The sequence below is a fragment of the Eleutherodactylus coqui genome, chromosome 3, assembly GCF_035609145.1.
Source record: "Eleutherodactylus coqui strain aEleCoq1 chromosome 3, aEleCoq1.hap1, whole genome shotgun sequence".
Classification (NCBI taxonomy): Eukaryota; Metazoa; Chordata; class Amphibia; order Anura; family Eleutherodactylidae; genus Eleutherodactylus; species Eleutherodactylus coqui.
Genome location: NC_089839.1, coordinates 240,507,378 through 240,526,019, shown reverse-complemented (window position 1 = coordinate 240,526,019; position 18,642 = coordinate 240,507,378). Strand labels below are relative to the sequence as shown.

The following is an 18,642-nucleotide window of genomic DNA, read 5'->3' as shown; positions in this document are numbered from 1 at the left end:
TAAACTAGAGAAATTCAGGATACTTAAAATATTACATAAGCACTTAGAGGCCTTATAGTCAATGACACACTACAAAGTCAGATAAATGTACATAATAAGAGAAAATTACGCAGTTACCAGTATGTATAGTACATGGGTGAAAGAAAACAAAAATCTGCTGGCCTAGTATGCTGGTTGACTTATGGGTAGACTAGCATGTAGTCACGTCAGGAAGAGGAGCTACAAAAAAAAAAAAAAACACACAAATTCTCTCTCTCGTCTATCGGGGACACAGCTGTAGACTGTGGGTCCAGCTACAGTTACAACTTAGTGTCCATGGGAGGCAGACCTGTTTTTTTATAGCTGGTCTTCAGAACCTCTTGGATTTGGGGGATAACAGGGAGGCAGTACTCTCCGTTACCCTACCATGGGAGGGTCAACAGAACTGAGTTAACCATTCTGTTGTCTGCCCTGACCTCCTAAGAAAAAGGAGGTACGTTCAAGCACTAACTTGAATGTGACCCAGCAGCCATAGGGTCCCCTCTTTTTTCTTTTTAAACCAGAGAATTCTCTTCCTTGATAAAGGCAGGCAAGCGCAATCAGGGCGCACAATCATTCCAGGGATCAGATTGGCCCCTGCTATTGCCCTTCAGCAAGACGTGCCTGTTCCCTGGCCCCACCTCTTTTCAAGCAAGCTTGCTGGAACCTGTGGTGCCTCCCATGGATTCTACACAGCATCATTCTTCATAGAAGAATCAAGGTCATCCTACAGTGATCCATTGCTCCACAGGCCAGTTCTACTTTGGGTAAGCTTTGCCCAAAGCGGCATGCTCCCCTGCTGTGTGGCTCCTCCTACAGTATCATTTGCACTAGTAATGCATGACAGTTCTATAGTAAATAACGGTCAGACATTTTTGTGTCATATCAGACCAGAAGACTCTACACAAGGTCACCCAGTGCCACATACTACACGTGCTCTTGCTGCAAACAAAGTTTACATGCAGGCGGTTCAAGCATGACAGGTGGCTGTAGCTCCTACTACTATAGGCCACCCTCCTGCCCAGCCCACACTAAAATCGGAGTGGGCATGCTCCCAGTCACAGTCGGTTTCAGAAGTAACTAGGGCATCTACTGCAATTTTAGACAGATTGGACCAGGTTTCTAGTCCACCTATTTACTGTGTAGATGATTGAGATGACCCCGTTTTGCAAGACTCCTTATCTCATGGTAGACAACAAAAGAGGACTAGACTATCATAACGGGCATCCAGATCTCCTTCATTGTCCTCCCGGTCAGCAATTTCTCAGGATGCACTCATAATCTTCCTCTAGCCAATACTTTCTCAGAAGTTGAACTACCCAAGTCCCCCTCTGATGTTTATCTGGACAAAGAACAAGCTTCTAATCTCTTCACTATGGTGAATAGTCTTACGGTCGCAGTGGAGGATACCCTTCAGATATCAGATCAGACTCCTACTAGGTCAGCAGTGACCTTTTCCTTCAAACGTCCAAAGTGTTCTCCAAAGACCTTCCCGACAAATGCTTTATACGGCACCTAAGAGTCTCGACCCTATATGTCCTTTACCAAAGGAGTTTGTGAAGTAACGATAGTCTTCACCAGCAGAGGATCCTTTTGTGTCCCATTTGGCGAAACACACCAGCTTTTCTATGGCAGACAGACGGAATCAGTAGCCAAAACCTCCTTTGCGGCAGTAGATTCGGTACTCAGGCCAGGGTTCGCCTCTACCTGGCTAAGGCCACTACTAAATGGGCCACACAATTGCGCAGAGGTATTCTTTCTGGTTCTCCTCCGGAAGAATTAGCAGACATTGCACATCAGATAAGCCAGGCAAGAAAGCCATCTGTGAAAGCTTCCCAGGACACAGCCAGGCTCTTAACTCGCACCTCAGCGGCTTCGGTAGCCGCACACTGTAGATAAACTCCTGGGACAGGGATGCCTCCTCAAAAAAAAGTCTTGTTCAAGCCTTTATTTGTTGATTCAAGACTTTTTAGATGCAAGGTTGGATAAGATCATCTCTGATGCACGGGTGAGAAAAGTTCTTACCTGCCATAAAACTTTCTGAGCAACCTCAAGACCGCAACTCTAGCTTGAGAACAACAAGGTCTCCTTTAAAGGCCAGCACTTCTGCTCAGGCGAGACACAACCTAACTTCTCGAAGTGTCATCATTCCAGTTCCTCCTTCTCAACACTTTATGGTTTCTATTGCAACCCTTTGTGGTACTCCAGAAGGATGGCACTGTCAGGCTTATTCTGGACCTAAAGATGTTGAATCAGTCTGTAAGTCTGGCATTTCCACAAGGAGTCACTGGGATCTCTCACTGTATCCATAGAACTGGAGGAGTTTTCCATATGCCTTTTAACCCTTCCCACGACTTCTCAAGAGGATCAGGATGGAAGGTCTCTCGGTGATCCTCATCAACCTAGATTGGCTCAGCTGGGTGTAGTACACAGATAACCTTCCTCATCTTGGATTTATCATTGAGCCTAGAAAAATTACCTATCGTGTGATCTACGCAACTTCTACCCTGTGTGTTTTTTCCCTTCGCCCTCCTACTGTCCTTCCGGTAGGAGGGCTCTGGAGACGGGCTTGGGCCTTAGTTCCCTATACAGCCAATTATGCATACTTTTACAGCGCCTACTAGCCTTTCAGTTGTTCGTACCTACTTTGCTACAAGGGATCGCTCACGCCACTCCTCCATACCATTCGCTTATCCCAAGGAGACCTTAATCTAGTACTGGCTGCACTACAGTCTCATCCCTCTGGGCAGTTATCGGCCAGACCTCAGTACCACCTTGTCCTAATGAAAGACTGTGAACGATGACCTGTTCCCTCCTTTCTACGTAAAATGATGTGGGCTTTTCACGTTCGTGAGATCATCCTGCTTTCTTTTTGTTGCGTCGCAGTTCTCAGAAAGAACGTGCCCCTCGCAAGCTGGATCTATTGTAAGCTTTGCGAACCTATCTTACTCGAACAGCATATTTCAGACACCCTGACTTCTGTTTGTAATCTCTGATGGCCCAAGACATGGCCTGGTGGCTTCCCAATCTCATCATTTCTCACTTGGTCTCTTCAGCCTACCGTGCCAAGGACAAAGCACCCCATCCTCTTTGCAGTGCATTCTACTTAGGCAGTATACAACTGGACTTCCGTTATGGAGGTGTGTAAGGTTGCTACATGGACCTCTTTGCACACCTTTACAAAGTTTTACCGGGTGCATACATTTGCATCCACAGACTCCTTCCTCAGTTGGAGATTTGCAGACTGCTATAAACTGACCGCATGTGTCCCTATATACTTTTCCTTGCCTGAGCGACTGCTTTGGAACATCGCATGGTCTTCAGCTGTGTATCCCAATGATACGGAAAAGAAAACAAAATTTATTTACTAACCGTAAAAGCTCACTTGTCTTGTTCACAGAACGACACAGTACCCATCCAGTCTATTAGTACTTTACACACACTCATTGTTGGAGTGCTCTTCTTACCATGTACATGGTGCTACTCGGGCTTACAATATTCAGGTTATATTAACTGTTTTTTGGCTGCTCCCACTGCTTAAAGGGGTTGTCCCGTGCCGAAACGGGTTTTTTTTTTTCCAATAGCCCCCCCGTTCGGCGCGAGACAAACCCGATGCAGGGGTTTAAAAAAAAAAAACAAAACGCATAGTACTTACCCGAATCCCCGCGCTCCGGTGACTTCTTACTTACCTTGCGAAAATGGGCGCCGGGATCTTCACCCACGGTGGACCGCAGGTCTTCTCCCATGGTGCACCGTGGACTCTGTGCGTTCCATTGCCGATTCCAGCCTCCTGATTGGCTGGAATCGGCACACGTGACAGGGCGGAGCTACGAGGAGCAGCTCTCCAGCACGAGCGGCCCCATTCAGAAGGGAGAAGACCGGACTGCGCAAGCGCGTCTAATCGGGAGATTAGACGCTGAAATTAGACGGCACCATGGCGACGGGGACGCTAGCAACGGAACAGGTAAGTGAATAACTTCTGTATGGCTCATATTTAATGCACAATGTATAATACAAAGTGCATTAATATGGCCATACAGAAGTGTATACCCCCACTTGCTTTCGCGGGACAACCCCTTTAAATACAAACTGGTTAAGCTTGTTGCCAATGGGGGAATATATCTAGTAGGAGGAGCTAACGTTTTCTGCTTAGTGCCCCTCTTCTAGTGGCAATAGATATATCCATGGTCCTCAGCTTTGTTCCCCAATGGTACAGACGAGAAAGCTAGGACTCTAGCGTGACCTGTTGTTGGTTATGCTTGGAAGACAAAGGTAATAAAACAGATGATGCTTTAATTTACAACCAGCGAATGTAACGCATTTCAATGTTCACATACCTGTTCATCAGACAGCTAGGTGAACATGAAACATTTTGCTCAGCATCTTAGTTGAAAGGACATTTTCTATTTTTAAAGATAATGGTTTCATAGCGAATGATATTGTTAACCATATCTCTCCATCGGGCCATAGTTGGAAGTAATCTATCCATCCGTTTCATCGCCACCGCCCCGCATGATAAAATCTGTACATGGTGTTGCCATTGTTCGTTATCCAGAATTCTTGGTAAACAAATCTCTGGGACTCTCGGTACTGGAATCCCCGCAACCTTCAGGTCACCAAAATATTTAAATCTCAGTGCATCATTACATAAAATGTATACAATCAGTATCTGGTGCAAAACATCTGACATTTGTAAATGGTCCGACTACCCATCAGGTACAGTCTTGTGGGAGTCATGTAGCATTAAAGCAAAAGGTATAATTGAATGAGTGTTATTAACCACCTGAGATACTGATAAATGAGATTTCATAGCTTAAAACTAATCCTCGTTAGTAAGTGATGGAACAAGGAACCTCCATTTATCCTCTACTTTTAGATATATAGCTGAACATTTGGACTGAATCGGGTGAGTGTATATATAGAGAAAATTAACCCTTTAGGCCCTTGTGCACATAGCATCCCAATCAAAGGATAGATTGATATGGTTGTACAAGGCTCAGTATACTGGGCACATACTGCGTGATGTAGCTGGACACACGTATAGAAGCTTGATCGGGGTATAGCTGTTGTAGTTGGTCAAAAGATACAAAAATCTCACGTAGATGTGATGCCGATGTTATGCCATGCTCTATCCAATATCTAGAATCAAGTAGTGTATAAAGATGTGCAAGTCCTTTATTATCCCACAAAGGAGTCTCAGAAGGGAGGTCCCTATACCCGGTCATGTGCTTGGCTAGTTCCTATATTCGGATGGCTAATTTATGAATTGGTAATGAATATTTAGAATGTATCCTGTGATTTTCCAAAACGGTCCACAACAAAATAGAAGAGAAATAGTACGTGAGATGATGTTCAACATTTGGTAAGGGTCCAAGTGTTGTAAATATTGCATTTGACCTGCAATAGAATATAATATAAAACAAGGCAGTGCCATTCCGGACATCTTTTTAGGGAGCTGTAATGTTTCTATTCCTAATTTTATTCTTGAATTTCCCCAAACGAAAAATAACAATATTGAATTTACTTTGATAAAGAATTGCTGGGGGATTATATATCATCAATATGCTGTAAGTTATAGAGAAGCTACAAGAGGGCTATCATATTAATAAGAAGGTTTATTCTCTCAGCTATGGATCAAGGTAGGGAGCGCCATATTTTAACTTTATCTTTAAGAAAGGGTATTAAAAGAGCAATATTAAGTCTATAGGAATAATGGTAATCTCTATATGAACTCCCAGAGGTCTAAATGTGACACTACATTAGCCCTTTCCAACGCAATTTGTATCCTGGTTTTCCTAGGGGGCTTACTCTTTTTCTGCCATTACACAACAGCTCTATATGCTGGCTAAAGCCAGTACCACGAGGGGACACGTTTAATAGGCTCCGACAGCAGAGAGGCTGGCCATATACAGTAAGAGAACCCCGACGGACGTCTTCCAACATCGGAGCTGTACAGCCTTAAATCATAATGTCTTCAGACGTCAGACAGTGGATTGGAAAGGGTTAAGTCAACATATTTCCTTCCCTTTAACACATGTCCGCTGATTCAGTGGCATAAACACGGACCAATGCATGTGTTTTTTTCCCCCTATAACCAGCACCACACTCTTCCACATGCTGTTTCAATAATTGACAAATTTGTATTCTTCTCTGGTTTACTTTCTAAATTGTAGAAATCCATGTTCTAATCCTTATTTTCTGAGTGCAGAATTTTTTATTCATTTGTCTGTACATGACGCTGGGAGCTGCCATCTTTCCTGAGCTACATTTAAAAACATTAAGAGCATTTAGAAGAGATGCTTTACAGCAGCTTCCTAGGCCATTCACACAGTGGACAGGAGCTGGCCCATTGACTTGTACTGGAGACTGTTCTAGACATGCTCTGTGCAGTAGTCATTTTGCAGGGAGGGGTAGTAGACAGTCACAGATTATACCTCTCGTGAATAGTGGATCCTGTTTTATCTACATATAGGTGTTAACCTTTCAGTGTAATCCTGCCTGTGATGTTAGAGAGATGAATGCTGCAAAGCCTTCTATGCAGTTCAGGTAGTAATAGACTATTATTAGGCTCTGTGGGCAGTGTGAAAAATGCTGGATTTTTTTCTTTATTGTTAAATACAGATTGTGGCCGAAAGGAAAAGCCCAACAAGTTGACAGGAACCTGGCATTTCTCCTTACCTTGTCATAAACCGAGAATCTATCCAGATCTGTTTGCATCATGCGTGAAGCTTGCACTCCACTGTCGATTAGACTCTCTAATCCACAACGCAACCCAATGTGAAGCAGCTCACTGATAGACTTCTGGAAGAGTAAGAATACAACTAAGAAATCAAATCTGAAAATAACATATAGGTTTCCTAGCTCTTGTATCATATAAATGACCATTACCTAACCCAGTATATGAATACTATAAGCCATGATGTATGTAGTACCTTAGTATGTTGGCTCTATCAAAGGAAAAGTGCAAAAACTCCTCGTTACAGTGACATCTCATAGTCTATATTTTCTTAAAGAGGACTTGTCATGTAGGTATGCAGCTGCAGCCCTGCCATATTGATGGTCAAAGCCCAAAGTGTATTAGACAACTTCACTCCTGAAGGACGATGTCCGGCCCTGCGCGGACAATGGGCTGGAGGATTCCCGCCAATCTGCTATTATTGACATATTGAGGATAGGTCCTCAATAGTAAAACGTGAGAAAACTCCTTTAAGGTGGTTTTACACTGTTGAATATGAGCCAATTAACAAGCACTTATTGCGATCAGTGCTCATTTAAATGGCATTCACACAGCCCGACTTAGTATACAAGGGGGCGAAAAGTCAATACGATCACTCCTCTCCTTTACACTTTCATCACTGTCAGCAGCACATCCCCCATTCACACGGGGAGATGTGCTGCTTGCAAGAACGATTTTCTTTAAAAGTGGCATTTAGACAAAGGAAGCAATTCACCAGTGACCCCATTGTTCACTTTGTGTCACAGGCCAGCACCAATATAAATTAAGTAGCATTGTAGGGTTGGGGTGCAAACAAGGAGCACCACAAAACGGACACCTTTGAACGGGTAGGATGGTATTAGCATTATCGGACCACACAAAAAAAAAAACTGTATTCAGAGAAATTATGCCATGCTGATTAGTGACCTATATATACCAAATACCATGTTAGACAATTAAGAAAAAGTCAAGTTTCTTGGCTTGCGTAGATTTTATACCTGGAGACCATGTTCTGTTGTAGATTCCTCTTCCAAAAGATGTAACTTAGTGCCATTCAGTGCAGCCAAGCTCCCAATGTTCTGTAGTATCTGCTCCGTTGTACGGTTGGCTTTATATTTTGCTTCTGTAACCATCGCTGATAAATCAGAGCAACAACCCTAACAAAATGTAACCAGTGAGTGGCAATAGTTACAGAAACCAATCAATGCAACATAGAAAACATTGCTGTAACCTAAAGACAACCAGTCAGATGGTGGCTTCAACAGTCCAAACTTCACAATGTTATTGCATACGATCACAGAATATTTTCTTGTCCAGTATATTAAAAACATCATAAAATACTTCCTATTTTCTTGCACAGTGATGCACAGTGAAGATCATATATTACTGGTGGCTGAGGAAACTGACAGATGTGGAAAGATCAACTATAAATACAATGATGGTGCAACGCCAAGATCACCTGTAAGAGCAGCTGCAGGTATCCCCCCAGCTTCCTGATAGACAACACCAGGCTGTCCGCCTGTTGGGAACTCCCCTGGTCTTCAGCTAAATGGTCCAACCAATGCTTGCTGAACACAACAAGCTGTTGAAATGCAGATGTCATTTGTACGCTCTGTAATTGGGCCGCACGATTAACCAAGAACACTGAAAAGACAGCAAGAAATTAGGCGGAGTTACCTGGTTTGTAGATCTATTTTTCTGGGTAAGGTGAGATTTCCCTCCCTACGTGGAGGTACGTCTCTCTTCAGTGAGATTACTCCCCATCTTTTGGGAATGCCTTTTTTGTTTTACAGTTTGTCATTTTACTGATCTGTTTTTACTGTTAGTTTTTTTAGATAGTTGTAAAAGTGCTTTAAAATATATATATATTTTTTTTTAAAAGACATAAAGAACAACAGATTCTAGAAATTCATGGTTTCACATACACAAGAACGTAAAATGGATAGCCCAAAATCTCTACTTTTGTTGCACAATTTTAATAGCAACCCCTTAAGGATATAGCTCCCCCCTCCTCCTCCACCACCCCTATTTTCATTTTTTCCTCCCCTCCTTTAAAAAAAAAAAAATCATAACTTTTAACCCTTTCCAATCCAATTCGTATCCTGGTTTTCCTAGGGGGCTTACTCTTTTTCTGCCGTTAAAGAACAGCGCTATCTACTAGCTAAAGTCGGTACTGCATGAGGTGACACGTTGGATAGGCTCCAACAGCAGAGAGGCTGGCAATATACAGTAAGGCCTTCCTCACACAGGGAGTTTGCAGAAACGCTGCGTTACTCAACGCTGCGTTACTCAACGCTGCGTTACTCAACGCTGCGTTACTCAACGCTGCGTTACTCAACGCTGCGTTACTCAACGCTGCGTTACTGCAGATTCCGCCCCGTTTCAGCAGCGCTGGCATACTTTATGCCAGCGTTTTGGCTGTGTTTTCAGCTCGGCTGAAAACGCAGCCAAGGATGCTGAAAAGAAAAAGAAAAAAGCAATACTCACCTAGCCGCTGATCCGGGCTTCCTCTGCACTCACAAGTCTATTGCCGTAGGCCAGGTTTGAGAACCCCGCCTCCAGCAATAGAGTGCTGTGATTGGTTGTCGGCGCTTGCTCGATGCTCAATCACAGCCCTTCATTGACTGTCTCAGCCAATCAGAGCTTGCCGGCGCTGATTGGCTGAGTCAGTCAATGAAGGGCTGTGATTGGACATCGAGCGCGCCGATAACCAATCACAGCACTCTATTGCTGGAGGCGAGGTTCTCAAACCTGGCCTACGGCAATAGACTTGGGAGTGTTGGAGAAGCCCGGATGAGCGGCAGAGACCAGCGGTCGCGACCCAGACTGCAGCGGCTAGGTGAGTATCACTTTCTTTTTTTTCTCTAGTTAGCTGGGACTGATTTTCGGGGTAGGGCTTCTATTGCAAGCCCTCACCCCGAAAATCGGTGAGCGGTTAACGCTGCCAAAAACGTGGCACCAAGTGTTGCCGCGTTTTCAGCAGTGCTAAAACCGCTGCCCATTCATTTTAATGGGTGACGCAGGGCTGAAAACGCCCAAAAATAGAACTTGCATCGCTGTCAAAGCACAGCGTTGGAAGGCGCTGCGTTTTCAGCCCTGTGTGAGCAGTTTCATTGAAATGAATGAGAGCGTTGTACAGCGTTTAGCGCTGGGCTGAAAAGGCAGCGTTAAATGCTGTACAAAACGCCCTGTGTGAGGGAGGCCTTAGAGAACCCCGACAGACGTCTTTCAAGAGCGGAGCAGTACAGCCTTAAATTATGTCTTCAGACGTCAGACAGTGGATTGGAAAGGGTTATTTATCCATCAACGTAGCTGTCTGAGGGCTTGTTTTTTGCGGGACAAGTTGAATTTCTCAATGGTACTACATAATGTATTATATAACGTACTGTAAAAAAACTTTTAAAAAATTGGAGTGGAGTGCAATGGAAAAAAAAACCAAATTCCGCCATCTTTGGGTGTGTCTTGTTTCTACAGCGTACACACTGTAACAAACCACCTGATAATTCTATGGGTCAGTACAATTACTACGATACCAAATTCATATGTTGTATTTTTTTTTTTGCTGCACTACTTTTTTATATTTTTTCAAAGATATTTAATTTTTTTTAAGTTACTCTCTGCCACCAACTTCTCACAGCCATAACCTGTGTATTTTTACATCTACATAGTTGTGCAAGGGCTCATGCTTTGCGGTATGTCCTTTAATTTCTATTGGTACCATTTTGGTGTACACATGACTTTTTGATCGCTGTTTACTACATTTTTTTTCTTGGCGACAGTCACCAAAAAGAGCGCAATTCTGGCATTCTATATTGTTTTTTCTGACAATGTTCACTGTGTGGGGTAAATAATACATTATTTTGATAGATCGGCCTTTTACGGATGCAGCGATACCAAATATGTTCTTTTGTTTTATCATTTAGATTCTTTTACTATAAAGATAGCAAAACATTAAAATAAAATTTTATTAAATTTTGATATTTAAAAAAAATTCATTTTACTGTTTATTTAAAGTCCCTAAAGGGGGGAAAACGTGCGATGCTTTGATTGCTCCTGGATTGTGATGTAATGCCATAGCATTACATCCTACTGGGATCTGATTGGCAATCTATCAAGCTATACCACAGGTACGGTTTGATAGGCAATCTGCAATGACAGCCCTGGGGCCCCCAAACATCAGTCGGGGAATTTAAATACTGCTGTCAAAATTGACAATGGCATTTAAAGGGTTAACAGCTCCAATGACCTGTGCTGCGAATCTTTGCTGTTGCATATGGGTATCTGCTGTAAGAAACAGCCGGCACCCGCGATGTATGGAGCAGGACCAGCCCCCCGATCCCCCTTCCATACACACCCCAAACCTGCAGGATGTAACTGTAGCGTTAAAGCAACTATATAAAGAACTCCATATTGTTTGGTTAATTTAAATTCCTTCCTTCAGCTGCTGGAGTCACATAATAGAAGGACAGGGCATTTCAGATTCCATATATTGCCCTAAGGATTCTAAAGGTACTTCAGGATATATGTATAGCATCATTTAGATCCCAACCTATAGGCAGGATAAGTCATCAATAGTACAAGGGGCAAGTGTCTCGGAATACCCCTCATCCCCGAAGAGGTTTCTGTGAAGGGGTTCTTGCAGGAATACAACTAGCAGCCTATGCAGATGGGCCATCAATGTGTGACCATAAGGAAATAAAAAATAGAAATAAATCTTATTCCGCAGCACTTTCAGATAATTTTATTTATTACCCCCCACCAAGCTGGGTACTCAGCCTTCCATCCTTCCAAGGTCCGTAAAATGAGTGAACCCTGAGCCGGCTACCTGAACCATGTGGGGATTAAACTCACAACCTTTTAGGTCGTGAGCAAGAGCTTAGGACTGCAATTCTGCTGCTTTAACACTCTGTGCCACACGAGGCACTAATCGAAAGATCTGGGACTGGCCGTTGGAGGGTTGCAATCCCTTCTGCTGTAGGTTTTCTTCAAACACAATGAATGATGTTAAACTGCAGTATCAGCACAGGAGTATATATGTTGCATCCCTTCATTCTGCTGATCACGGGGGCCCAAGTGTAGGCTGCCCAACAATCATACATTGATGGCTTCAGTGTGTGAATGTACAACACGCACTAAAATGGATACAAATTCATTGTGAAATAACACGTTTTTGCACTTACGGGCATCTGTGCCATCATCATCCTGCTGCTCGTATGCCTGAGACAGCGTGCGGACTGCAGAACACACAGTAAGTAGACAGCAGATCACACTGTCAGCCATGTTGCTCTCATTTGCATGACTTTGACCCAGGTAATCCAGGGCAGATCCTATTAGATCCTTACAGACCCCAGGAAGATGGGAATCTATGGGGTTTGAGCAAAAACTGCTGGAATTACTCAAAAAGCTGCTGGAATTGTTCATTAAACCTGTAGATAGACACAAAGTATTAAACGTCACAGTACAGTATTTCTACTACGAAGGCTTGTAAAAGTCATAGCACAGTGTTTGATTTAGCAGAGCGTGAAAGTACGTTTTTGGAAAGGTCTTTTTTCCTGAAATGGGGATAATAAGTGTACAGGGCTAAATGCCCACTTCTATATCTATAAATATTACTGCTCTACTTTATTTTTACTGCAAGGACCTTCAGAGAGGTCACAAGACTGTTTTTGTACTCTAACTTTGCCGTTGTGGATTAATAGGACCTGAACCGCCTGCTGATAAATGAGATATACAGTTAATCCCCGACTTGCGAACAGATTTCGTTCCAGGAGCCTGTTCGCAAGTCCATTTTGTTCGCAAGTCGAACAAATGGTAGTATGGAGCGGGCACGCGGGTGGATCCCGCTCCATACAACGTCGGGTGCAGGCTGTTCTTACAGCGGGCACCCGATGGCAGCAGTTCCGACGAGCCGCGTCGCTCGTCGGAACTGCTGCTGCCGGATGCCCGCTGTAAGAAACAGCCTGCACCCGACGTTCAGGGGGCCCGTACAGCGTCCCACGATGAGATCGCGGGACGTTGTGTGGTTGCTAGGCAGCCGGGGACCTCCTGAAAGGCCCCAGGGCTGCCTATGCAGAGTGCCCATCAAGCGCACGGCTTGATAGGCGCTCTGCATAGACAGCCCTAGGGCCTTTCAGGAGGTCCCCGGCTGCCTAGCAGCCGCGATCTGACCGGACAGGCTTCTATCAGGCTTGATAGAAGCCTGCCCGGTCCCTGCACAGTATGATGTAATGCCATAGCATTACATCATACTGTGCAGGACAGATAGTTCGTATCTAGCGAAATTCGTAACTCGAATGTTCGCAAGTCGGGGACTATCTGTAAAGGGCAGGCTCTCGTGTGACTCAGCAGTTTGTGCAGACAGCCTTGTGAGGAGTGAGCTGTCCCAGTGCTGCTGAAGAGCTGGGTTTTACTGAACCAGAAAGAGCATGCGCAGATTGGATTCCTGGAGTGTCGCTACCCAGTTGTTGCAATGCCAGTGCTAGAGGGAGGTCTACTGATTGTCCAAGGAAGCAATTATTGACTGCAAGTGCTAAATATGCTTCTAAGGCTACAGAGGCATATAAAATCACTTAGAAATCAATAAAGGAATAATATCAAAGAGGGTTAAAAGGGAAACAATGTCCTGAGTTCATTTCAACATAAACGACATTAAAATCCACCTGATGTGTTTCCAGACTGGTAACTTTGAATAGGGTGAACTTGTATGTCATGCAGACACCCAGAAATTCTCCTGTTCTTCATGATGCTTTTGCTCCTTTAAAAAGAAAGCACATGTTATTCTCTGAAAAAAATATCAGCTCCAAATCGGTGGGATTTCCTCTATGCCTGCAATTTTTAGGACCGCTACCCCTGTTTTCAAGGAGATCAAATGGGGTGAAAAGCCTGCATCAATTACTTTTATGTAGAATGATAGGAGTCCGAATCATACTGCTTGATCTACAAGAATCATAAAATACTTAAATGGTCACTGAGCTTTCAATATACATTACATAAAGTCTATAGTACGAGAAAATAGAAACTTTGTAAGAAACCTCAGAGAAAATGCCTCTTTCTTTGCTTATTAGACTCCTCCTGTTCCCCTTCCCATCTAAACTGTTCACGCACTCCGAAAAATTGCTAAAAACATACATCTTGGTGGACAAAATGTACTAATAGCTCACTGACCGGTGAGATTACATACTGCTTACACAAGTATTGTATATGGAGACTACATGCACGTCATACACACACAGCTCTGCTACATACATTGTTCATCCCACACAACAAGGATCACAACCAGCACAGCAAAGTCCTGCACACACTAATCACCCTCAGGTCATGTGACCCCTGGTCTCCTCCAACACAGGTGACTGATCACATAAGGGTGACATCACAGATTCTGTAAGCAAACGGCTACCGTCCAGCTAGGTGGTCATTAGTATTCCATAGCAATGGAGGCCACGGGGGTTTATAGGAGATGTAGTCAGGGCAGAACATGTAACTGTCTTACACACTCAACGCGCAGCTCTGCTACACGCCCGCCACACGCGCGCAGCTCTGCTACACGCCCGCCACACGCGCGCAGCTCTGCTACACGCGCGCAGCTCTGCTACACGCCCGCCACACGCGCGCAGCTCTGCTACACGCCCGCCACACGCGCGCAGCTCTGCTACACGCCCGCCACACGCGCGCAGCTCTGCTACACGCCCGCCACACGCGCGCAGCTCTGCTACACGCCCGCCACACGCGCGCAGCTCTGCTACACGCCCGCCACACGCGCGCAGCTCTGCTACACGCCCGCCACACGCGCGCAGCTCTGCTACACGCCCGCCACACGCGCGCAGCTCTGCTACACGCCCGCCACACACACACACATACGCAGCTCTGCTACACGCCCGCCACACACACACACATACGCAGCTCTGCTACACGCCCGCCACACACACACACACACGCAGCTCTGCTACATGCCACATCCAGTTTTGCTACATACATTCTTCATCCCATACAACAGGGATCACAACCAGCACAGCAGAATCCTGCAGACACTGATCACCCCCTGGCTATGTGACCCCCGGACTCCTCCTACACAGGTGACTGATCCCATGATAGTGACATCACCACAGGTCCTGTAAGCATATGCCTGCTGTCTGGCTCTGTGAGTTTTTAATTAAGTGAAGGACCTGTGATGACATCAGTGAAGTGATCGGGGGCAGAGGTCAGAGCCCAGGTGACATCCCAGTTCCTGTAAATGTTTCACTGTCAGTGACTGAAATCACATCTACACTGTTCAGTACTGCTGTACAATGTCCTTTTTGCTGCTCCTACATATATAGATGGGGGATTAGAACCCCCTTTACTTTCTTTGTACAGTATATAGGAGACATCATAGCTGCTAGTCTCCACCCACCAGTTCATGGAAACCTAAGAATTAAAAATGGAGCCTTCAGATTGGAAAATTGCTAAAATATTCAGGATACAAAGCATATAATAGGGAGAAATACAGCTACTTCGCAGAAGTTATCTTAAAATCTAGTTATGCTTTAGGGCATAGGCCTAAGGGCGCCCACCCACTGGCGTTTGCGATTTTCGTGCGTGAAAAACGCCGCATTTTCGCGGCTTTTCCATTAATTTCCATTGACTTTCATGGGTGCATTAGGAGAAAAATAAGGACACATATGCAACTGACAGTTCCTATGTTAAAAAACGCAACGCAACGCAAAAAAAAACGCCAGTGGACAGGAGTACATTCAATTCTAATTGCTCTTGAGAAAAAACGCAAAACGCAAAGAAAAAAAAAAATCGCCAGTGGGTGGGCGCCCTTAGGCTAGTTTTACACAGATCATCTGGATTTTGCCATGAGAAGAAAAACTAAAATACTATTGCAAAATCGCGTCTTTGTTCATCAGTGGTGATTTTTTTTTTTTAAGAATAATCTCGCATCACGTTGCTGCCTTGCACAATAAAATTGCACGATTTTTTATCACAAAAGTCAATAGGACTTTCTAGCGTTAAAAGTCGCATAGCATGTTTTGCGCGTTGCGATGCAATAAAAAAAAGGCTCCATAGGGAAACAAAGGAGATAAAAAAATTTAAAAAAAACAACAAAAAGAAAGACACATCACAGAAAGAAAGAGCAGGCCGCGATTTTTTGTTCTCTTAACATCGCATCAGTGAAAACATCGCTAATGGGAAGGAAAACATTAAAAAAATCTTTACTTTCATAATCTGCTTTTTTCCAGAGTCTCGCATCAAGCAAAACTCGCACGATTTTCTTGCCGATGTGAAACCACCCCTTCTTCACAGATTGCAGAATTGGTCAGTATTTTGCAGTCAAACTCAGGTGTGAATGCAAGGAAGAGCGGTGGTATAAAGATTTCTCCTGGGTTTTGGTTCCGGTACGGCTTTTGTCTTCAAACTAGTGCTATGCAAACTACTGACCAAGTGTGCAATGTGTAAGTACGGCCTTATGATGTAGTAGTGCTGCCCCACACAATGGGTCAAGATGGAGTTTTTGTCCAGAAAGGTTTCTTGAAGTCATTTCGCATTCCAATGGTTTACAATTTTCAATCTGCCATAGACCGCACTTTACCTCCGCCTTGAGAAATTAGACACTGATGATTTTGATAGGTCTGGCTCCCATTCATCATCCGGATCATAAAATATGCCATTATCCTTTACAGTGCCATTACTCTGTGGGTGTAGAAAGAAAAGTACTTTTTAAATGACTATTTGCATTTAGTGGCATACAACATGCAGGCCTATTACTTAGGATGATTGTACGTATTCATTGATTCTGTTAATAAGGACAGTATTATTTTAAAGACTGTTCAAAAAGTTCTGTACGGCATCTAGATAAGAGCGCACATTCTGTAAGTCAACAGTTCTGATTCTCCACAAATAGAATGAAATTTATGACAGAGCTTCAAAATTAGAAAGATTATGTGGCAAGATGTGTAAGGCCTCCTTCACACGGGCGACACGGAAGCGCCGCGGGAAAATCGCAGTGATATAGCATCGCTGGTCCGTGCGAGATCACTGCAATACCACGACTTTGTAGTGCTACAAAGTCACATGACTTTGTAGCACCACATGCAAGGAATTTGGGGGAGCGGGCTTGAAATATAAGCCCTAACTGCAGAAAAATAAAAAAACTTTACCTAGAAGTGCTGTTCGGGGCTCTGCTGCAGCTACTTTCTGGTCCCTGACACTCTTCTTTATCTCTTCTGGCCGGAGAAAAATCCCTGCCTCCTGGAAGCGCTGGCTGTGATTGGTTGACGCTTAGCCAATCACAGCCAGTGTTTCATGAACCAATCACAGCTAGCACTTCCAGAAGGCGGGGATTTTTCAATTCCCGGTCAGAACAGATGAAGAATAGTGCCAGGGGCCAAGAGGGAGCTGCAGCAGCTTCTAAAGGTGATGTATACGGTTTTTTAATTCTTTCCTGCAGCTAGGGCTTAGTTTAGGGCTTTGACAGTAGGATTTCCTATCGCATTTTCGTGCGATGCAACAAGGAGGAAGGCTTTATAGGGAAACATGGGCTACAAAACCTCGCAAGTAGCGTGCATATTACTGGACCTGTGAGGTTTTTGTGTCACGTTGTTGGATGCTACAAAACATTGCATGTGTGAATTAAGCTATAGGAAAGCATGGGCTTAACATACATGTGATTTGTAGCATTATAACATGACAAAAATCGCACGACTTTGTCGCCCGTGTAAAGGAGGCCTAACAGTTAAAGTTTCTCAGTAAGACCTACACTGTTTCTCAGTACTTATGTCATTCGATTATCACTCAAAATTCGGTCAAACAACCGCAAATGAGCGATTATCATTGCATGTAAACACTGCCATCGTTCACTTTTTGGCTGAACGATGATTTTAAGGGGAGCTTAAAATCCATTGTTCAGCCTGAGAGAGATAACAGGGACCGCATGCTGTGTTCTGCATGGGAGCAGCTGATTACATTGTATTCTGATGACAACCCATGCTAGAACAATGGAGCTATGTGTAGACCTCAGACCACCTGCTATGCGAACAGCTCCTGCAGGCCCTTTTACATGCAAATGAAGATGATAAAGTGTTAATGAATACTAGCGTCCATTAACACTTTATGCAAAATCATCGCTAAAACTGTCAATCTTTCAATCATTTAAAAGATTGTCTTTGCGTGTAAATGGGCTTTCAGTATCACAAATTAAATACCCTTCATATGCAGGTTATCAGTCACCTCATACAATTCCTTCATTGCAGCCAACTTGTATTCAAATTTCTCAAGACTCCAAAAAGTCACAATGTGCAAATTGAGATTTCTAACCAGAATCTGTACAGAATCTCCAGGCTGGTTTTCTTTATCTTTTTCCAACATATCATGCCTGTGAAAGTGGATATAAAGACAGTTTATTATGAGAAATGATTTAGTAAAGACATATAAGCTAAGGTCTTCAAAATTACCAATTATACAGACACATCCTATATATAGATTATCTGGATTTAAAGGGCAAAGTGACAAAACAGCACTTAAACTGCAAATACTATGGGGAAAATTAAGGGGGTTTTCCAGCTTCTAGCTGTTGAGGATGCATCCTCCACATAGGTCAGCAATAGCTGATCAGCAGGAGTCCTATTCACTTGAATGGGAACTGTGCCTGCAGTACTATTCTGGGCCACTGCGCAGCGTGCGGAGCTGTGCAACTACAGCACACATCAGCTTTGGAAACTACAGCAACGCTCAGCTGATTGATGGGAAGCCGCTACTGATCAACTATTGATGGCCTTATCCTGAGCATAGGTCAGCAATACTTAAGCTGTAAGACCACTTTAGACTGGCATTTCATACACTAGTGTTAATTAAAATACCATTGGAGTAAAATGCAACAAACTTCTAAGGAAGCGTATGAGAATCTGGAGTAGGTTTGGCTGTCATTCTGA

At 43.9% G+C, this 18,642-nt stretch overlaps 1 protein-coding gene across 2 annotated transcripts in view; it reads right to left on the bottom strand.

The window, feature by feature from the left end:
• The window catches only part of KIF14 (kinesin family member 14), a 64,623-nt gene that overhangs the window by 3,170 nt on the left and 42,811 nt on the right, over positions 1-18,642 (bottom strand). For both annotated transcript variants that reach the window (XM_066597170.1, XM_066597171.1), the window contains exons 21-27: positions 17,942-18,086; positions 16,305-16,405; positions 13,393-13,487; positions 11,914-12,159; positions 8,193-8,377; positions 7,732-7,890; positions 6,697-6,819 (exon numbers count right to left, since the gene is read on the bottom strand). In XM_066597170.1, coding sequence (XP_066453267.1) covers positions 6,697-6,819; positions 7,732-7,890; positions 8,193-8,377; positions 11,914-12,159; positions 13,393-13,487; positions 16,305-16,405; positions 17,942-18,086 — 1,054 coding nt within the window. The remainder of the gene's footprint in view (positions 1-6,696; positions 6,820-7,731; positions 7,891-8,192; positions 8,378-11,913; positions 12,160-13,392; positions 13,488-16,304; positions 16,406-17,941; positions 18,087-18,642) is intronic.